The 24,010-nt window shown below is 38.2% G+C and overlaps 1 protein-coding gene across 1 annotated transcript in view; it reads left to right on the forward strand.

Annotated features, from left to right (window-relative positions):
- Positions 1–4,626: 4,626 nt before the first annotated feature.
- The window catches only part of LOC145998687 (facilitated trehalose transporter Tret1-like), a 77,587-nt gene continuing 58,203 nt past the window's right edge, over positions 4,627–24,010 (forward strand). The window contains exon 1 of the mRNA XM_083135156.1: positions 4,627–4,765. Within this exon, the coding sequence (XP_082991282.1) occupies positions 4,734–4,765 (32 nt within the window). The 5' untranslated portion in view covers positions 4,627–4,733. The remainder of the gene's footprint in view (positions 4,766–24,010) is intronic.

Here is a 24,010-nt window from a genome sequence, read left to right on the forward strand (position 1 = left end):
CCCACTTTATACAACGCTGGGTGAACGCCGGAACCGCTTAAACAGGTGGGAAAAATCCCGGGTCTCCTCCGCAGGGGATCGAACCCGGGCCTCTCGCATGGTAGTCAGATGTCCTAACGACTATCTTTTTTTTTTTTAAAAAAAAGGAAGAACCCTACGCGGCAGCCTTCCCCACATTCAATTCATAGATATCAATTTCTCTCAATTCTTATTTTTCATCAGGACAGATTATTATTATTTATTTGTTCAGCACAGGATACATTTCCCAATTATGTTGTACATAATACACTGTGAATAAATAACAAGAGAGAAGATAAAAAATGATTACATGAAAGTATGAGGGTCTATGTACACAATATTTACATCAATTTATGAACTTATTGTTGTGATTATCTTTTTTTTCAGCACACTACGTGAGTCTGTGAACATATCGAAGTCTACAGTTTTTAATATTTCATTCACCGTGTCCTGCATGCGCACTGCAGGTGAAAACCTATGCGTGTTGACCCTTGACCTCTCCGTGTAGAATAATTTTCGGTTTCTTGCACTGTGTCGGCCTACATTAAAGTTTATACTTTCTAACAGTGCAGAACACTCACAGCAGTGATTAATCAGTTTCTGCAAAAAAAATTATATCACTGATGACTCTTCTGTTGAACAAAGTTTCTGCTTGCATAAAGATGTATAGTTATTTTTGTGATATTCAATGTTCACCTTGAAGCACAGCCATTTCACAAACTGCCTTTGGACGCTCTCCACTTCCTCTTGCCATGTTTTGTACTGTGGATTCCATATGGGAACACAAACATCCAAATCCTAGCCAGGTTTCAAACCCGGGACCTCTGGCATTTCAGCGCGCTGTGCTAACCACTCCGCCACAGAGGTCGACCAACAACTGAGCTACCGCGGCTCATAAAATAGAAATGTTTTTGTACATAGTTTGAAAAATTGAGAAACCTATTGATATATAGGTGCCCTATAGTCTATGGGCCAAGTGGCCAAAATCAAGAATTCGGTATAATTTGGGGGTACTAACTTTCCTTTATACCACAGTTATATGGGTGTGTAAGGATACCAAAAAACTATCCTACGTGGTAGCTAATAGAAATGGCGGCCAATCCAAGATGGCGGATGTTGACATTTGAAAAAATGACTATATCTCTGAAACCAACAGTCTTCTTAAGGACTTGATATTGATAAAATTGGCTCGACACATGCGATGAAATTTTTCAGCCGATAAATCACACATCTTTATTCTCAATCAAAATTTCTGCTCACGGCAGCACTGTATAAAACCGTCTATGTCTATTGATGAATGCATTTCCACCACATATAACATAACTTCTCTGGCCCGTTCTCTGTGTTTACAGATTTTTACTTTCTTGAAAGCAGGCATAACGAGTATACACGTATGTTATGATGTTCTTCTGAACACTCCCAAATGCTAACCTCATTTCCACGTACTTCACCTCAGCAACTGCAGTCTTGGAGACCAACGAGGCTCTGGCGTCTGAACCCACGGCCAGCACAATCCTTTGTAGTGTTGTTTGTTTTTTGAGATTTTCTTTTTAACTACACTTTATGCACAGATAAGAAAATCCGGAGTTGACCTACAGTTTAAAGTGGGATCAATCCGAATCACTTTGTGCCTCCACAGGGTATCGAACCTGGGTCCCCTTGATCACAAGGCGACGACGTTACACTAAGCCATCGGGGAGGCTACCTTTGTACGGTTGTATGTATGGTCTCCTGTGTATTGCTCATAGGAATATATGTGCTGATTGCTCCAGTACCGCCTCGGTTTTTACCCTGGGTAAGGAGATTTTAGAGACTCGCATGGAGATTTTTTATACATTGTAAGGGGCTTGGCTTCATATAATATGACGAGTGAAAATAGCTTAAGTGCTGACGCATACAAAATTTTAATTTCAATCAATCAATAACATTATTCCATGAACATCGGTAACAATTAAACAAAATTAGTGGCTAGTTAATACTACAACAACAAAAACAACTATTATTATTGTTATTATTATTATTAATAATAATAATAACAATAATAATATCAGTTATTATGATTATTATTAAATGTTATTGTATGTAGCCTATATAACAATAATATGATATTCAATAGTCAATTCCAGTTACAATACGTGTAATTAAATAGGACTAAGGACACATGCTGCTAGAAGAATTCGATGCAAACTACATAATTCATTAGTTTTATATGAATTGTAAGGTAAAAACCAACAAGTGTAATATGTCAAATCAAAGATAAGCGTTTACGCTACAATGTTTGTTTGGAACATTTTCTTCTCAGATGCCTAGATTATTAATAAATTAATGATAAATGTAAAATTGATAGTAAAAAATATGATTTTTTTTTACTAATCCGTGATTGACTACTTAACGGTTACTCCTATCGAAAAACTAAAGATAACATTAAATATAGAATATATATTAAGCTTTCGTTTAAAAAATGTTCGTTGAGATCGGACTGTTGGTTTCAGAGATATAGTCATTTTTTCAAATGTCAACATCCGCCATCTTGGATTGGCCGCCATTTCTATTAGCTACCACTTTGAGATGGCAAGCATGTTTTTTTTGGTATCCTTACACACCCATATAACTGTGGTATATATGAAAAGGAGACCTTTGCTGTAGTAGCATTGTATCTAATCGAAGAAGGTAAATATGTTTGCCGAGAGATGGTGCAGTGTTTGTCCCAGTTTGCAGGTGTAGCGAACGGTTTCGCCTGCTGTTTCCTCAGTTGGCGAGAGTTGTTTTGTCCGGACGGGTGCATTATGGATTCCTCCAGATCATGCTCTCTGCGCTGTAATCCAATTTCTTCACGCAGAAGGCGAGCATGCTTCACAAATTCCTCATACATCCTCCATACAGCCTCGATATTTCCCCATGTGACTCTCATATCTTCGGTCCCTTAAAACAATCACTGAAAGGTCAACGGTTGACCTGTGACAAGGAAGTGCAGAACACCGTGGAAAACTGGATCCGTAAGCAACCCAAGAGTTTCTCCACTGAAGACATCCACTACTTTCCTACACGCTGGGATCAGTGCATCCATATCAATGGCAATTACGTGTAGGTATCATGTTACACATTAACTGTAATTCACATATTATGTAATGCAAATATTCTGTCAAATAATATTCTTTAGATATAACCATAGTCTCCTTTTCATTTGGGCATAGAGGAAAATTAGTAACCCCAAATTATACCAACATCTTGGCTGGCCCATAGACTACTAGTACTTGTATTTATAACATAACGATTAACGACAATTTATTTGGATTGGATTTTAAAGCTATAGTAACAGCTTCAAATTACTTTTTTCATACATATATATAACTGTAAGAAAAAGTTGCATAATATTATTGATCAAGACGCGTCATTTTGTGTACATGTCTTCTTGGGTCTCTTCGTTCAATGGTGTGAATTGTAGGATATTAGCCAACTCTCTTTTAAAGTAATAACTTGCTAAGTTGTTGCGTTGCCATAGTGTTCGAGATTTCCTTCATTTATTTGGTGGAGTCCGAATGATAATGGATGACAATGAGCAGAATGTTTTTATCATCATCTATCCATAGAAGCTTCACCAGCCATGTCATATATCTCCACGAAATAAATGAAGGAAATCTCGAACACAGTCGGATCGGGGGAAAAAATATAATGCTCAGTGAAAACTGTTTCGTTCCTAACACCTCTAAAGTTTCGTCTTCCATCATGACAGATCATTTATCTCGGAGACATATTTTATCAGCTCACCACGAGTTTTTATCGCTTCTTCTGGCTAACTAGAAAATACAATGTAATTATAGCAGCTATTATATCATCATTCATGCTGCATTCTCCACTTTCTTCGCATGGAACCTTAAAGGTGCCAAAAAGTTTCCGCTTTTATGATTTGGATTTTAGAGAGTCGGTGAACGACGTCGTAAACTCTAGAATCGGCAGCTCCTGTTGAGTAAGTAATGAGAAATATCAAGTTGTTAAATTAGGTCACAATATTTTATGTCACACTTGAGAAGTTCTATTTTTATTTTGATATGATTCTTTATTATTTAGCGTCGCTTTTTTGCCACTTTTGGCTATTCGAGGCGATGATGGAATTGATGAAGGGGCAGTCACAAAGAACACCCATGAGTAAGCCAAAATTCGAACTCGGATCCCATCGTAGAACATTGTGATAACTACTCCGCCACATAGGTCGGCACACTTGAGAAGTGTAAAACAAATTTTCGGAAGAGGCTCGAACCCCATGAGACCCCCTCCAGCACTCGAACGTGGAACTATTGGTGACGAGATCGTGAGTTCGGCACTAAACACGCTCCGAAAGCGAGGTGAGGAAAAAAGAAACAAAGAAGTGTACCTCGATGACTGTCTAACTTAGCCTTCAGTTCGCAATAACATTCATTTTCCTTTGCAAAATTTCTCATCCAGCGTACTGCTTCAATGCAAAATCTTGCATCGGTGCCAACGTAATTAAACACGTCGTTGCTGTTCCTCCTTACCAACAAGTGCGTCCAAGATTATTGGCTATTTCTGCTGTTCGCTCGTTCCCCGATGGGACTGACCTGGAAATGACGCAACGCCTGTTGCCGAAAATCCACACAGAGGGCGCGAGGCGCTCAGTGCCAGCTGATTCGAGCAGCTGATGGGTCGCCGGTTGGAGGTGGCGTTTAATGGCTCCAAGCGATTTACTTTTCTGAACAATGGACAGTCAAAAGTGCAATGGAACAAGTAGGTAAGTCACTAAAACATGTCACTCTTTCATGTAAATGTAGGCAAAAGTTGAGATCACCTGATTATAGATCTTGTCATATTATAAGCAACATTTTTTTTTTTACGACAATGGTGTTAAAATGTAGTTTTAAAATTGAAAATTAGTAAGAGATCAAATGTTTTACTAAGATACGTACAAAAAAAATCGAAATCCTGTTTAATAGACCTCCCGAATAAAATAGATAAAATTATGATGCATTTGCCAAAGGGAAAGGAGTCTCTGTTCGAATTTCTTTGGCTGATTTGTTTTTCTCCACGACATAACAATTGACACTAAGGGGCCGTTGACCCACTGTGCCCCCTTGAGAATTACGTCGATTTTTTTTAATCGACAGATTTCCATGTTTCACGTAAAGTAAGAGTTGACCCACTGAACCCCCTAGAGATTAAATTTTGAATTTTTTATTAATCGACAGATTTTATATTTTATGTAATATAAAATTGGTTCCAGCGCGCGGAAAACACAAATAACTGGGATAATATCTGATCCTAAAGTGTGGCCTGCGTAAGTAAAAACTTGCCATTTCGGAGTCTTTTCGCAGATTTTTATTAGTAAAAGCACTTTGTATGCACATTCTCAAACAACAAAAGAACACGTCGAAAATTGCTGTCAGTGCCAAACCTAACGACGTAAAATTATAGCTGCTGTTGTGGAATGTCGTGTTGGGTGCTATATTCACTTGCGCGAAGCTTTCGGCCTGTCCTCCGTATTACCTGTAACGCAACACGCTACGGTAACAGATGTGCTTTATTTTACAGTAACACATCTCCGCGAGCTAAAAACAACTGAAAACGTTTATGAACAACATAATGGTCTCACAAGTCATACAAAACATTTCACTTTCTCGAGAAGGTACAGAGAGTCAAGGGTACCTGTCTTACAAAAAAATTGCAATCCTGGCAAATAGACCCACGAATAAAATAGCAGATAAAGTTATGGTGCTCTTACCATGAAAGGAGTATCTCGGTTTTCTGTGGCTGAATTGTTTTTCTCCACGAAATAACATTTGACACAGCACATTCTAGCCGGCTCGGTGGGCGCTAGCCACTGAAGTTTCGGGTTTGGATTCGATATTTAGCATCGCTTTCCTGCAACTTTTGGCTAATCGCGACAATGATATGATGATATGATGGAGGGATGGTCACAAAGAACACCCGTGCCTAGATCTGCATTCGAACGTGGAACTCCTGGCGTCGTAGCATGATGTTCTAGTCACTCTTCCACGGAGGTTGGCAAAATTCTCTCTTTCGGGTGCCGGTCTGGACATTTCTTTGCGAATGTCGGTTCGTCAATTTCATGTTATCACTCATCCTCATCGTCGCCCTTAGCCAAAGGAGACAGAAATGAGACACCGTGCCTCATTTACCTCATTGCTTCCTTCACATATACTTACATAATGTTTATTTCTTGTGTCTTGCAATTATATAGATACACTTGTAATTTTCTATATTTTGTACGTTTATACATATTTAGCAGAATTGTATAGCTTAACAAATTAATTCATGTAGGGCAAAAAGCTGTTTTTATAGTAAGATAATCTGTGTAAAATAAACTGTAAGCTTAAGTGTAACCCTAAATAAACAATAATAATAATATTAATAATTAAATTACAAACAAATATCACATTGTAAATCAGAAAAGTACTATAGTGATTAACGGGTTTGCCTGTTCCGATTTCCGCTTTAGCTGCGTTGCACATTGATATTTTAGAAGATCTTCTAAAATGTACATGGAGTCCCGGGTTCGGATCCCACTTTAAACTGTAGGTCCAGTCCCGATTAGCCTTACTGTGCATAATGTGAACTTAAAACAACAAATCAATCAAGCAATCTAAAATTTACATCTATGTAGAAAACATTGTAGTATTTGTATGACATTTCCAAATTTCATATTACCTTAATAACAACCCCCCCCCCCCCCCCACACACACACACACATAATTTACCTTCATTTAATACTGTTAAACGTTTGAAGAATGGATTTTGTTTACAAAGCCCCCTGATAACCCGTGAGCCCACCTGGAGATTAATTCTAACTACAAGTCTGGATGGACATTATAAAGATAACACAATTTACATATCCGAACATGAATATTTTCGTGTTGATACAGATTTTGGTCAATTTCACACATCTAACCTCGGAGTGGTCGGAGCGGGAATTCCCTGCCAAGAATTCATAAAGTGGGTCCCCAAAGACATTTCGAACTTTTTAACTTTTGTAATGCATTAAAAAAATAATGTAGCATGATGCAGAGGTGCCAAGATAATTATATCGCATAAATTTGAATGCGTGTATAGTGAACCTATAGTAAGATAAATTTTCAAGAACGGCTTAACATTTGTAACATTGTCCCGAAGTGTGAATTTTCTGAGGTTTGTTTTCTGTGAAAATATCTTTCTAACTGTTCAAAGTTAATAATTGAACAAAAATACTTCCAGTCCTAAGTCTGAATAAAGAGTGAAGGAAAGGTTTGTAAGGTAATAAGTAGCAAATGACCTCCTTGCCCTCGGAGGGACATGAACGCATATTCCACGTACGCATTGTTGATTACACCACGTTTTCTACCCACGGTAAGCGAAAATTATTGCATGGTATTCGCCGTCCTGGTAGAATAAATACCGGGTGTTCCATAAATAATTGAGGGGTTACAAAAATTTATTGTAAGTAAACTATTGAATTTACGTTACGTTGAACTTGTCAGTCCAGAACGATCGAGGAAAGCAAACAGTTTGTTTTGTTAAGCTGAGAGTTCATATCCCTACCGCTAGGCGACACTCAAATCACCCACATCACTCAGGGGTTTGGGCAATGTTTTGGTCCCCAAGATCACCATGTGACTTCTTTTCGTGGGGTTTCATCAAAGACAGGATACTGTCTTACCGATGCCGCGTGATATCGCAGCCCTAAGGGAGCGATAGACACTATCGACATGCCCATGTTGATGCGAGTGTGGAAAGAAGCAGACTGTATTGTCGATGTGTGCCGTGTCACCCGTGGTGCATACATTGAACATTTGTAGGTGTACAAAAAAAACTTGTTCGTTCTGGACTCGTTTCATTAACGTTAATCCATAGTTTGCTTGCAATAAATTTTTGTAACGCCTCAATTATTTATAAAGCATCCGGTAGATGAGTGCCCCACTTAGAGTTAATAAAAAGTTAGTTGAAATTTACCACAGCTAATATCTACTTATAATAATGATCAATTGGCGCCTCAAGTTGTCCAGAACAAGCACATAAGAAAATATTCTGGATAAATTCAGAAAATTCTGATTTTGGTATATACGTTTATAGTCCACTTGCCATGGCAAGACTGTTTCTCTTGATAACTTCGAACAGTGACGGCGATTAGGGATGGCGTGGGGGCAGTTGCCCCCACACTATGCTAAATGTTATGTATAAAGGGAAATTAAACTGTCCTTCCCCCCCCCAATTTGGCACCTTTTTCCAGCAGTTTTGGAACCCAATATTATTTTTTAAGTGTAAAAAAAACTGCGTGCATTGTTAATGCAAGTGTACAATGGCAAATTCAGTCTGAGGCGCCAGAATTCTGATGCGTATGAAGCCAAACTCAGTTAAGAAAACTGTCTTTGGAGGAGCAAACGTCTACCATTGTGCGACTGAGTTGTTAGTGTACGTGGTAGAACCCTGCAACGTCAGGATTCTTGGAATTACGAGCGTCACACAATCTGTTTCATCAGTTTTCATTCACACATGATACGGGCGCTTGCTGCTTGCATAGTCATTTTAATTTTAGCAAACCATAAACGTGATTCTACTACACCGCCGCAACATAATACCAAGGATTATCTATTACAGGATGGGACACTGAGCATATTTCCATTGACTTATGCGAACACTTTTCTAAGGCCTTATAAACAACAGACTATTCATACCAGTACAAGCAGAGCCATCTGGCGGGGGAAGACAACGTATTCGAACAGTGAGGAACTATCTATTTATACGCATATCGAAATATATATCGAAAGATAAGCAATTACACGGGCACTTAATATCTTGGTCTTCATGGTCAATCGTTATTTCTGTAGGACAGTTCGCCGATGATCCATCAGCAGGGTAGAAAATTGCTGTAAATGTAAATGTAAATGTAAATCTATAGGAATTCTTGTTAATTATAATGATTCCTTCTTGCCACAAATATTTTTCGGACATCAGAATTTGGTAATTTTTTAGGAAAAATATTATTTGAAAAACTAGTACAGTATAGTCTCGCTTATCCGACATTCCGTATTATCCGACATACCACCGGAAAAAAATCATCAATCGGCAACAAGAACTGCAAGTTGCGAGCGTCGTCTATTTTTAGTTTCTCCCGACTCTACAGCGTGGCGCGACTCTATTTCTGTATTGTTGTAAAACATGATTACTGTATTAGGTTCGTAATGTGTAAAATTATAAAATTAGTTTTGACGTTTAATAGGCTTTTTCTTAACACCTCCCTATTCTCCGACATTTTCGATTATCCGACGTTCTGCCGGCCCGTTTATGTCGGATAAGCGAGACTATGTATATAAAAAAAGTAGAAATTAAATGGATTCAATTTGTGTGCAATTTTTATCAAATTCTACATTTCTGTCTTGAATATGTTTATCTGGGGGTGCCTTAAGGAGAGTTTGAATTGTCCATCTGGAAATTGTTGGCCTATTTGTGGTAACTTCAGATTCCTTTTTCATAATTACTATTTGCGGATTTTAAAACACTATATGTATAAATTGCACATAACTCCTCCATAAATCGGTTTGCATTCTCTTTCTTGAGGGGGCGGTTTCGATTGCTACTTCAATGTTGTTCTTACGTATAAATGTAAATAAACAAATAAGCCGTCTGAGTTGAAGATTGCATTAGTAATCGAGGTTGTGCTCGGGAGAGGAATAAGTGCGAGCCGATTTCTGAACGAACTCTGTGCGATTTATGAAGTAAAAACAGCTTCTGTACCATGTGATTACTGATTATTATATGAAACAATATTCCATTTTTTTGGAGAGAGAGAGAGAGGAATCTGAAACTAAATTCCTTGCCATTTTTTAACATGGATATTATTTTCATTATTTTAATGGTAGTTTTTACATTTGTGTCGGCCCGCATGGCGGAGTGGTTAGCACATCGCGCTACGACGCCAGGGGTCCCGGGTTCGAATATCTGTCTGGGTATGGATGTTTGTGGGTGTCCATTCATTAATTTCATAACATCATCACTCATCCCTATCTTCGTAAATTAGCTAAAAGTGGCAAAAAAAACCAAAGTAAAATAAAGCAAGTCAATCAATCAATCATCTTTATTTTGTGAGGACACATTAAGAATATGTCCAGGCACCCCTGCCACCCCCCCCCCCTTTGTGCACGCTTATGGTTTTATACTAAGATACCCATTTTTTATACAAATGACTAGAATATTTTTGCACCTGATAATATTATACCTTTATTTTAAACTCATCAAAAAATAGTGGTCAAAATCACCAGTAAAGTATTTGCATTTTTTCCCAGAGGGACTGGTAAATTCCAGTAAGATTTTGAAGCATGCAGGTTTTATGTACTCAAAGTTAAAAATTTGCAACCGGAGGTAGGAAATTCCACCTCATACCCACATTCACCGTAAGGTTTGCCTTGGGGTCAACTTTATGCACAGAAGGCTAATCGGGACTCTAAGGTGGGATCCGAACCACTATGTGTACCCACCGGGTACCCTTTCATACAGGCGACGACGTTACCACTACGCCATCGGAGAGGCCTATAAAACCGTAAGGTACTTGTAAAAACGGATTGTGCGGATTGCAGATTTAGAACAACTTTCCCAACTGGATAGAAAACAGTTTCTTTGTGTCAGTCCTAGGCTAAAAATATAGGTTGCATTTGATCAACTTACCTTTTCAGCTAGTCGTTCGAAACTACAGAGGAAACACATTCTTACTTTGCTACTCGCTTCAACAATACACATGCTCTTCTGGCGAGATCCCCGAAAACAAACTAAAACTGACTGATCCTGAGGTTAAAAAATTCTGTCGCTTCATTTTGTAACCCCATTCCAACTGGAGAGGGAGCGACGAAGGTAACTTTTTGCCTCCAGAAATCCAGTGTGTCCTCTAACGAAAGAATTTAGCCGTTTACTCCTCAGTTTGGGAGGATGCACTTGAATCCCCTGGCCTCGGTCGGCGCCCACCTTTCTCAGGCGAAGAATTTCACACCGCTCCCGACCCAATGGACTTTACGCAGGCAACATATGCAGCGTCAATATTATCTGTCTGGTCTTTGATGGTGAATTTCTAGGAGCTGTTCCTGTATACCTTATCGGTAACTCGGTCCCTTAATATAGGCAACTTCTGTAGTGTTGGGATCAGTGTCCTCCGTCGCCGCAAGAAGTTTCATTCTGTATTAAAAGGAATTGTTAACTTTCTAAAACAGAGTACGACAATACGATGATAAAGTTCAAGTTTAAGATTGACATTGGTCTTCAGGAACAATGGAACGGAAAGTTTATCTGTTTACATACTTCCCAAAGAGGTGGCCTTGGGCAACATGCTCTGCAACGTTTTAGCTCCTCCACAAAAAAGCACCTCCGGATGGGGCAGGTTATGTTACGGTATCGCGTGATGATTGCAATGCTTTAAATGTGAGCTCGCACACAGGCGATTACCACCGCACCGTATCGGTAGGCGCTGGGCCCACCAACCACTGCCTAGGGTCAGTTATGGATTCGTCTTCTGAGGAGCTTCTGCCTCTGATATCTGCAGATGATAGAGATGGATTTCGGTACAGGTAAGATCCGTGAAAGAATTAATAGGCTTCAGTTAGTCTGACTAGGTCCAGCTAATTTCAAATCAGATTAAATCAAGACTGGCCTGCTCTCAGGTGAAATACAATTAATTACGTGAAAATTTATGAACTCGGAATATTTCCAAAGCTGTATCCCCCCCCTTAAACTGAAAACAATTTGCAGTTGATTTCAGTTCATGGGCTTCCATATTTTTATTGCAATTGCACGTGATACCGATAATAGTTGTGGTGCATTACGGGATTATTATAGTCTACAAAAAAAAATGTGAAAGCTTTTTTGAAGCTTTATCGTCGATTGTATGTGGTTCAGACATGCTGATTACATAAATAACTTTCATTTTCCTCTATCACGTGTTTTTCTCACACATACAGAAAAATATATTTCAAAGAATCCTATAAATTGCAATCTTGCAATGAAAGAACATCATGCGAATAACATAGTATTAGAGCAACTTGAAGGTAAAGTTCAGTTTTGAATTTTTAATACACTGAAATTGTTTACATAAAAAAAGACATTCCTGTATTATGGTGTTATAAAACATACAGGGCGTTGTCGCTAGAACACCGATAAACTTTCATTGTGTGTAGAGGACATTAAGACGAACAAGTTTTTCTTTATAACGTTCTGCTCGTTAGGACCTCGGTTTGAAGCTACAAATCCTCGACAAACTGCATTTTCTATCCTGTATTCATTCAGCCACGCGCCATATCTATTCTATTCCATCAGACAATTATATCAACAATGGTCCTTGGCTGTGAAGGTAATCGATATCCAAACATATCAGTCATACTCTCAAACTTTTAAAGGTTCATAATCAACACAAAGTTTAGTGAGAAGTGTGTAAAAAGAATACTGAAAGAAAACATAATTTGAGTGAAAATTTGGATACAGTAAGAAATATACCCTGTCCCAGCTAACTGTAGAGCAGGGCCGCGCATATCGGCAGAGGAGGTAGAGGAAAATCGAGTGGTGAAATCGCAGGGATGCCAACCTTACGGTCCTGACCGTACATGTACGGACGTACGGTGCAGACCATAGTCCGTAGGCTAAATGCACGGCTTGTCAAAATTTGCTCTTACAGTTTTATTCCTAATATTTCCCTAAGAAATTCTTAAACCAATCATACGGACCTGGAGACAAAAATACGGTCCGTTTGCCATGTGCGTTCGGTATTATCCTTTTCAAACGTTTGCTACGCTTACAGTATTTATTTATTTATTTATTTATTTTCAATAATGAACTCAACAGGCTGGCGCCCAGTTAGAGAGTTCAGAGATACAGGTTTTTATACATGCTTCAGTGACTGTTATTTGATATTGTTTTCATTACACAGTTTTTAAATTGTATATATGGCATAGAGAACAAATCAATATTTTTGTTACGCTTTTCCAAGGCATTGTAGAGAATGCTCATTCTCCAGATAGGGGATTTCTTGACAATGTTTGTTCGCGCTCTATTCACAAAAAAGGTTTGATGATTGGGTCGCGTCTTATTGTTAGGAACGCGTAATTTAAATTGTGAGATCCAAAGAGGAGAGCGAAGTTTTCCATTATATATTTTCCAGAGCAGCAGCAGGTCGCGCACTGTCCTTCGATCGTCATGCCTGTGCATTCGGAGCTCCTCTATTAGATTACTGTACGAATCAAATTTGGGATAAGTACCTTCAAGTTTATACTTCATATAACGTAACATCTTTGATTGTACTCGCTCTATTTTTGTAGTCTGTACTATACTGTCAGTGTTCCATACAACAGACCCGAATTCAAGTTTTGAACGCACTAATGAGTAATATAATACCTTAAGTGTTTGGGTGTCTCGAAAGTCTCTGCCCATTCTAATAATGAACCCGATAAGTTTGTAAGCGTTGCCTATTACTTTGTTAATATGGTGAGTGAAAGTTAGCTTAGAGTCAAAATATATTCCTAGGTCCTTTGCTGTTTCAGATTTTTTTAGATTGGTATTATTAAGTTTATATTGAAAATTTAAGATCGTTTTTTGTTTAGAGTAAGTAACAGAATAGCATTTTGCTGCATTAAGAGAAAGACCGTTGCACAAGCACCACGCACTCAACCTATTTATGTCTTGTTGTAGACAGACACAGTCTTCAATATTTTTTATTCTTTGAAAGAATTTCAGGTCGTCTGCAAATAACAGTTTTCTAGAATTAATCAAATGCTCTAGTAAATCGTTGATTAATAGAAGAAAGAGAAGAGGTCCTATGTTCGACCCTTGAGGTACTCCGGAACGTACTAGAAATTCGCTGGATGTGGCCTTTATACGAAATATATTGTTTTCTATTCATTAAATATGACGCCATAAGTTTCCTGAGGGGAAGGGAAAAGTTGAAAGTGCCCAATTTACTTAGTAGTACATCATGATTTACAGTGTCAAAGGCTTTGGAAAAATCAGTGTATATTACATCCACCTGCCCCCCATCATCTAGCACCGTGCTTATATAATGCAGTTTCTCGCCAAGGTTTGTTTCTATTGAGCAGTTGGGCAGAAAGCCATGCTGGTATTCAGAAAAAGTTTCTCTGACATGGTTATATATGTGGCAATATAAGATTTGCTCAAATATTTTAGCAGGGGCAGATAAAAGAGCTATAGGACGATGGTTTTGTATGTTTCTGTTCTCCGAGGATTTCGGTACTGGACATGCAGCAGTAGCTTTCCACCGTTCGGGAAACTGCATAGAAGATAATATCGCATTGAAGATAATAAAGAGTGAAATTTTTAAAATGTCTACACATCCTTTGAAGATGTAGGGTGGGATTTTGTCTGGCCCCTGCCGACTTCTTTGGCTTTAATTTTTTTACAGCTGCTTCAATTTCAGACATACTGATCATCTGAATGTTGAGTGAATCTAGCGTTTTGCACTCTGTGTGCCCCGCCATGATCTCGAGGTTATACTTTGCCGTATTGTTTGCATACACAGATTGAAAGTATTTCGCAAATTAATCAACGACGGTATTCAGGTTTAATATGGGTTCATTGTTTGAAGAAACTGGAAACTGTTTGTTTTGCCTGTTGCGATTTATGTATGACCAGAAAAGTGACGGGTCACTTTGAATATTGCTTTCGATGTCGAACAAGTAATTATTATGGGCGGCTGATATTTCTTTTTTGATTGCTTTTCTGAGTTCTTTAAATTTGTTGGCATGGTGAACTGGGTTACCTACGTAACTCCCGTCACTCATTACACAATCCCGTTTCTCTCGCTGTTCATTGGTGGAGCCGTCTCGCGTCACTACTTGCGCAGAGACTTGTTCTCGTTCGCCTGGTCTACAGTTAGCTGGTGCGAAGTTTAGAAGTAATAGAGGGAAAATATCAGTTTTTGTGGCCAATAAAATTACACCAATCTGTTTATATCAGGCTATAAATTCTAGTTAAACGGTACAATTTGAATAAATGCCTAATATTTTCAAGTGAAAAGTAAAAGTAAAGCTTTGCTTGCTTTGCTATATTTTACTTCGCTTTTTTGCCACTTGTCTAATTTGCGAAGATGGGGATGAGTGATAATATGATAAAATTGATGAATGGACACTCACAAACATCCATGCCCAGGCCGGGATCCCTGGTGTCGTAGCGCGATGTGCTAGCCACTCCGCTACAGGGGCCGACCCCTGTGCTTTGCACTCTCCTTGAAGGCGTATAGGGGGGTATGGAGTTAGGGCCCACACTTTCTTGATCACGGCCGAAAGTGGGGGTGATGTGATCAGCACCAAACCCCTGGCTGCCTTTACCCCCTCCCCCCCTTCCCCCAGACTTTCTTCCAGTTTATACGACGCTGACGCTCCCCCGCTATTCAGAAGTGAGCGAATTCAGCCAATCTCTGTGGCTAAGTGGTTAGCGCTTGTTGATGTTTCTTTAATAGTGTGATTTAAAGAGTGAAATTATTCAATACCATTTTAATCAGAAATTTTTATCGTTGTTATTTAAATGTTATAATACTTTTGCTGACATATTCCTGAAGATGGTCTATTAATTTATATTGAGATTTCAAATTTAAAGAACAGATGGGGGCCTCACATTCTAATCTCGCGATATGTTGCTACGCCAATGCACTTCAGTATCTCGTATATACAAATTAACTTCTATCATATGAAGACCAAGATGCAAACCTTGGGGAAGTACGCTATTAATGGAGTCAGTACTTGACAACAATTTAATAATATAAAGCTTGAACCTCAATATCTTATGGAGAATTATCATTACTCTATTGTTGTTGGCGTGACTGCAGCTCAAGACTATTTGCGAACGACTCTCTTCATAAATTCAACTTGAAGCTTCGGTGCCAACAGACCAAATATCCTTGACTACTTCTATTCCGTGGCCTAGTTGTTACGACCTTAGTCTTCTGCGCCACAGGTTCCAAAAATACCTTCGTAAACAAACGTTCATGCACATACACAAATCGCAAAAGTCGTTTTAACGGGCCCACTGTTTCACAGGAAAGCGCGAGATTCTTATATTATGTAGTAAAATTACTTTTAGATAGTTTGCAAATGACCTATTGTTTCAGATTGCAAGAAATAGGTCTTGGTTTTGTGTTCGTGCATCACAAATTGTTTCGACATTGAACTCTAAACTATGTGATCCACTGGTTAAAAAAATATCAGCCACATAATGCGCAGAAGTATTAGTGTCGTATATCATTACTTATCAATATCAATGGATTCAATCAAGACCATCTTGAGCTTCAGGCCACAGCGCTCAGTCAAGACGTCATCATCTGGAGGCGATCGTCTTAACGCTGTAAACCCCTTGTCGTAATTTTACCGTAGATAATTAAGGTATATTTCTTTCGTTTATGAAGTCAAATTTTGACATTTACCCTCCCGACGAATATAAAAGAAAAATGTATAATATTGAATATTTACACCACCACAAAAATTCCTACCATAGCACAAAGAAAGTGTTGATAACCGTTAGAAACTTCCTTGCGGAAAAATTTAAACATTGTATATCTTTGAAAAATATTATCGGGAATATTTGTCAGCTACAGTAAAACTCGTAACTGCTTTTGTATGAACTTTTGTATGTAAAATCAATTGATTAAATAAAAAAAGCCGTGTTAGGTTGACTGTAAACTTTCCAAGTTACCTAATTAATTAAATTGTCTTTAACTCTAGAATACCCAAAATTAATCATCCAGATAAAGCAGATATTCTGCTTAGCTATACAATCTCAATACAAAAGCTTAATTTCTATATTCTTGCAGCAAAAGCGAAACAAATTGGTACAAGGGCAATATTACATTTCTGTAAAGACTAAACCTAAATCATTTGTCATATTGTAATTTCGATCCTATTGACTTTATTGAACGAGAGATAATATACAAATTGAATCTTTTCATTGTCGTTAGTAAGATCTGTGACAATAACTTAAGAGTTTCATTGAAAAGAAGCAGATTAATATTTCGATCTTAGCGTTCACTTGGGATATAAACATTTGGAATATTTCCTTACACTGCTTTTACATTCTGTTAATAACACCGTTAAGAATGTTAATAAATTATGAAACAATAAACATTATGACTGATTTAATAATCAAAGTTACGAACATTGAAGCTTCACAAAGACAAAAAATAAAAAACAGTTCATATGAAACAGTATTATAAAATTTAATACATTTGTAGTTCATATTAACATAGCTAGGTAACAAAATGCTTTCTGTGTGAAAACATTTGTATTTGAAACATAAGCAATATATTCTTGGATAGTTTTTCACACGAATATCTTATCGAAGTTCTTGTTATACATCGCACCCTTGTATTTGAATATACAACATATCTTCCGATTAGCATAAAGAACCATAAAGCGGGATAAAATAAGAATGTAAATGTACACATGTATCAACTTTACACCGTTGTATAGCTTTGTTTCATTAAAAACATTTTGAAACTGAAAATTTGTGTAAATAATATGAAAATTTTATCGAATGCTTGCATAAAATTTTCACTAACATATTGCTTTAGTAGACACGAACGTAATATTTTAAACGTTTGTAATTCAGGGTAAATTATTTGATATTTCTAATAACAACAAATGTTGACATGACCACATTTAAGAGTATATTAGATGCCTATTCCGTACACATGAAATGTTTACATCATGAACTATAACTCTTATTTATTTATGAGTATAAAACCTTTGTTACTTAACTTGTATCTTTTCGTAGGGACCGAATGGCATGGAATTGCCCTAAACATTTCTCATTTTCAGCAACATCTTGAAGAAATGTGAACGTTACTTTTTCATCATAATTGCCTCTGTAATTGAGCACACAACACTTATACACCATACCTCTTGCACATTTAAGCATATTTACAAGTCATGTAAACTCGATTACAGTTCCTAAATTTGCATTACAATTCCATATTCACTAAAAAGGTCCATCATTGATTCCGAAGAAGCAAATCAGACATGGCGGCTGGCTATCTCGCCTCCAGTTGATGACGATTAGTCACGTGACCGGAGCAAGCCATGAGGCTTTCAGATTGAGAAGGTAATGATTCAATACGACACTAAAATTAACTAGGGAACATCGTAGCATTGAATCGTCTGCGCTATCTATACGCCTGAAGCGGGTATGAGGGATGACTTTTCCGTACTCTGACATCTGGGCACGCAGCTAGTGTAATCCTCTATGGCACTCGCGTTGTGTCCTGCCCATTTATTTGTGATTATCCTTTCAACAATTTCATCCTATCAGTTTTTATCCCCACCTAACCAAATGTGGGAATACAGCGAAGTAAAATAAAATAGTCAATCCATCAACTTTCTCATGAGGAAATATGACAACGTTATTCTTCAAGTGGCTGATTCAAGATTTTTGCGTTAAGTTTCAGATGTTTATATTGAATAAATTATGCGCAATGAGGAAAGACGTGTAGGCACATGGACGTAACTTAGGACTTAACTTGGGTGGGGGAGGGAAGATGGATCGAACTTGGGGCTTCCCTTTGGAGGGAAAGAGTTTTTCATCCTATAAAAATAGCGTTCAAGATTATTTACTAAATGTGTTATATTGCGAAATTACAAATATTATTATTTATTACTTTGCTCTTCATGTCTCAGGAGGTTAACAAAAGAATCATTAATTTGTAAATTTTAACAACTGAAAATTTGGGGGGCACCCCCGGCCCGCCCATCTCCACGTTGCCACCGCCAAATTACGCTTATGTGTAGGTGTAGTTGTTTTAGAGATTTGTGCATTAGTCAAAAAACGATATATAGCTTCATGTGGTTGGGGTTGCGTATATTGGCTACCGTAGGGTATAAAGGCATAATAATATATGAAATTATTTATAGAAACGTGTATCTAGATAAATGCATCAAAAGTAAAAACTACACAACTATGTTGCATAGTTTCACCGAGCCCTAACTTAGCGTACAAAGTTCAATAAATATTTGATATATTGATTTCATACAAACATACCTTTGTTGTAAAGCAAAATATAGATCTGAGAGTAATATAAATAAGTATGCAAAATGAATAATGTTTTACATCTCTAAACAGAGCGGTTGAGTGGCTTAGCGCTTTAAGTTGTAGCCACCAAGTCCCTGCGTGGACACGGATGTTATTTACGAAAGTCCATTCATCATTTTCATCACACCATCACTCATCATCGTCGTCGTGATCAGCCAAAATTTGTAGAAGAGCTATACAAAAATAGCAAAAATAAGGTCTAAAGACCATATACAGGGTGACCTGTAATTTGATGTATTCCCTGAAAGGGGTTTCACTAGAGGTAATTTGCAATAAATTTGACCATATGATACCCCGTCCAAAAAGTACATTAGTAGTTTTCGAGATAATCGACTTTTTATTGTGTAAAAATACGAATTGAGAATAAACAGCTCATTGTATGGCACTTGTTCAGCGTTTTCTGATAGCTAACAAATAAGTGGTTCGGTGAAAAAAAAAGTTTGTCACAAATAACAATCACATGTAAGTAACGGGTGGGTCTAAACTTACAAGTGGTGATAAAAAAATGCACTCTTAATTTACTTGGCAACGTAATAACAAAAATGGTATGACACGAAGCGCACAAATTACTTAAATTACTTCCTTCACTCATCAGCTATCCAACAAGGTACAAATGTTGCTAGCATTCACATTTGTGTACAAGAAATAATACTTCATTCATTTTCATGTGAATGGAATCAATGAACATTACAATTAAAGAACATGCATTACACGTCTTGCTGAAAGTGAGTACCTCCGTTACGAATGCAGGCACGCAGGTTTCTAGGGACATTTGTTCTCGTAACTCGTGGTGTGATGGTGTCCTTGATGGGTTGAGCAGCTGTTAAGATCCTCTCCCTGAGCTCTTCTTGCGAGTTTACAGGTGTCTTGTAAACTAAGTCTTTGATGTGGCCCCAAATGTAGAAGTCGCAAGGCGTCAAATCGGGGGATCGAGCCGTCCAGGGAATCGGGCCGCCTCGGCCAATCCTTTTATTTGGGTAATTTTCAACCAGCCACTGTCGTACGCCCAGGCAGAAGTGAGCTGGGCAGCCATCATGCTGGTAAATCATGTCACGTCTTGTGGCTAGAGGAGCATCCTCCAACAACATTGCCATATCGTCCCTAAAAAAATGTTCAAAAGTGATGCCATTTAAGATTTGGGACAGAAAAAAATGGCCCGATCAAATGATTGTTGATGACGCCCATCCATACATTCAATGAGACTCTCCTCTGACTGTTTTTTTTTACTTCTTTCGGGTTCTCGCTCTTTGGCGCCCAATAGTGCGAATTATGGAAATTCGTTACATCGTTCCAGTCAAACTTTGATTCGTCCATAAAATATTGCTGAGGTAATCTGGATCTTCGAGATCAGCGTTTATTAGAAAACTACAACAATCCATCCTCCTCGCAGGGTCTCCCCCCTCCAGAGCATGCACGGGTGTATAGTAGTATGGATAAAGCCGTGCCGTATGCAAAGTGAACCACACTTTCCACTGACTCATGACAAGTTGCTTGGCCACAACTCTCGTCGAAGTAGTGTCGTCCCTTTGAAAACTCTCCAGTATTTCCTCCTCCGTTTCAGGAGCAAACTCGCGAGGTCTACCTGCATCGCCTTGCCGTCATCGAACCGAACCGGTTTCCCGGATGCGCCGGTATGTCGTCTGGTAAACGGTGACTCGGAAAACGACGCTCGTATTCTCTTCGTGCTGCAGCTGCGTCACCATCACAAAACCCGTAACAGTTCAAAATATCAGCATATTCTTCATTGTCGAATGCAGCCATTGTTGAACAGCACAATAACAACATTTAATAGCACCAATTCTATCACTTACTGATTGGGTTGCGAGGTTACGCAAAGTAGATTTATGTAGATCAGTCACTTTCAACCTGAGATAGGCTCTTAAGTACTGCCATCTAGTTAGCATCATTTCACTGCCATCTAGTGAGCTGCATGATTCACATTTGCATCAGTTGTTTACGTGATAAGACAAGTATTGTCCTCTATAGGGCATACGATGTAACATGTAACAACCAAAGCGTGAGTAACAACGGCCCAGATAGCGTGCTTCTAAGGAAATTAACATGAAAGTGAATGAAGTATTATTTGTTGTACACAAATGTGAACGTTAGCAACATTTGTACCTTGTTGGATGGCTGATGACTCAAGGAAGTAATTTAAGTAATTTGTACGTTTCGTTTCATACAATTTTTGTTATTAGGTTAATACGTTGCCAAGTAAACTAAGTGTATTTTTTCTGTCACTTGTAAGTTTAGACCCACCCGTTACTTGCATGTGATTGTTATTTGGAACAATCTTTTTTTTTCAACGAGCTACTTCTTTGTTAGCCATCAAAAACACCAATCAGCTGTTCTTTCTCAATTCGTAGTTTTATGTGGAAATTTGTAATTAAAAAAAGAAAACAATAAAAATTCTCGAAAACTACTAATGTACTTTTCGGACGGGGTATCATATGGTCAATTTTTTTTTGCAAATTGCCTCTACTTTAACCCCTTTCAGGGGATACATATAATTACAGGTCACCCTGTATATACCTCACATGCAATAATAGCTATAATACACACGTGATTCTTAGTAAAGCATGTATTATTATTATTATTATTATTATTATTATTATTATTATTATTATCATTATTATTATTATTGTTCTGACACGTGGTTACAGTGCGAGACTTTCCTCTGAAATATATATCTAGATGCATGGGTGTATATATAGCTCACGTAAGGGGGGGTTCAACTTTTGGTTCAATTAGGGTTCCTATATTTCATAAGTGAAAATGCTGGACACTACTGACCGGTAGCTTGTTAGGCAGCGGGGGGGGGGGGGGACTGGACCCGATAAAGTTGTAAGTATATTGTATATACAACATAATTGTCATTTTCATATATCTCTGGAGCAAGATCGCTCATAGCGGCAGAGAAGGGGGATCGACTGGACGTAGCGAAGCAGTACACGTTGCTTTCCCCCTCCACGCAATTCCGTTTCCTCTCACGTGTTTATTGTTGGAGCCGTCACGCGTCACTACATGCGCAGATACTTGTTTTCGTTCGCTTGCTCCAGAGATAGTCGGGACAGAGTATACTGTACATTTGCAATTGAAGATGTAACGCTGCCTGATAACATATTATCATGAAAACGTTATGGTACTTTGCCTGTTAATTTGTCAGGCAGAAGCTCATATACTAGGTTTTGAACGGTATTTGATCTTAGAGCCAATCTGGCACCTGATTTGTCTTGTTGATTTGCCCATTCAAGGCTACGTTTGAAAGCATAGTGAAAAAGGATTCTTTATTGCCTAGTTGTACTGTTTGGGGTGTTGTCATAATATTTTTAAATCGACTGAATACATTATTTTTAATTTTTATGTCAATTTATTGCCATAGTAGTTATGGTAAACCAAGAGAGGAGCCAGTAGTGCAGAATATAAATTATTTATCACATACTGTTACATTATTATTATATTGGCGTTTAAAGCCAAGGAACTACAATCTCCTGAAATGTTGTGATCACTTTGATTATAGGCCCATGCGCATTGTGAGAAGTCCTTCAAGAGATCTCGAGTTCGATTCCTGCTGGAAGGTCATTTCGCAATAGTCCAATCCAGATTAGCCTATCAGAGCATAAAATGGACTCGAACAAACTTTTCGCACCTATCTACGCCAGGGATAAATTATTCAATGTGTGATAAACCTGGCATTTTCCCCGCTATTTCGTGTCGTAAAATGATGTTAGTATGATTATACAGGGTTTTCCTAGATTCATTACCACATTTAAATTTACTATAACTTTGTAACGAACAGATATATTTCAGTGAAATAAAGTTTGTACTGCACAGTAGTATTTACAGTTTTACCTGGCAAAACTGCACGTTGAGAGCATGACGTGACTGCGAGCGATCAGGTGATTCCAATATGGCGCCGATTTAGGACAAGTCAGTGCGTTTTGTGGTATGAAGAGCTGAAATCGTGCGTTCTGGTGTGAAAAAATTCCAAACCTACGAGAGAGTTAGCCAAAATTGAAAGTGTGGTGCGGTGTGTCGACGGATCACCTAATAGGGCCTTTCTTCTCAGATGAAGATATCGTGACGGGCGCTACCGACCTCAACATGCTGCAGATATTCTTCCCTCTCCAGCTGATTGCACATCTTGGTATCAAGGATGACGTGCAGTAGGTGGTATGGTACGTTCTGGCTGGGCCCTTTGACCTACTTTTCTCGCCTTAATGGATTTCTCTCGTAAGGCATGAGCAGTGTTGCCAACTCCTCACTCGAAAAATCACCAAGGTTTTTTGTTTTTGGGTATAACCTAACCTACAATGAGAGAAAAATGGACAGAAAAAGCTCTGGCATCACTTTTTAAGCTATTTTTTATGCTAAACTCGTTTTTTGACCTACATTTGAAATGACTTACGACATTTTCCTATAAGGCTGCCTCCCTCTTACTGTAAGGCCCCCCCCTTTTTTTTCCCCCTCTCCTCCTTAGTGTAATCTACTACAACCTGCTAATAGGCTTCTGCTCTCAGCGTAATCCGTTTTACGGGCTAAACTAACCTACAATGAGAGAAAATTAGACAGAAAAAGCTCTGGCATCACTTTTTAAGCTATTTTTTATGCTAACTCGTCCTTTGACCTACATTTGAAATGACTTACGACATTTTCCTATAAGGCTGCCTCCCTCTTACTGTAAGGCCCCCCCTTTTTTTTTCTCAGTATAATCTACTACAACCTGCTAATAGGCTTCTGCTCTCAGCGTAATCCGTTTTACGCACTAAACTAACCTACAATGAGAGAAAATTAGACAGAGAAAAAGCTCTGGCATCATTTTTTAAGCTATTTTTTTATGCTAACTCGTTTTTTGACCTACATTTGAAATGACTTACGACATTTTCCTATAAGGCTGCCCCCCCCCCTCTTAGTGTAATCTACT

The sequence above is a fragment of the Lepisma saccharinum genome, chromosome 14, assembly GCF_977018435.1.
Source record: "Lepisma saccharinum chromosome 14, izLepSacc3.1, whole genome shotgun sequence".
Taxonomy (NCBI): domain Eukaryota; kingdom Metazoa; phylum Arthropoda; class Insecta; order Zygentoma; family Lepismatidae; genus Lepisma; species Lepisma saccharinum.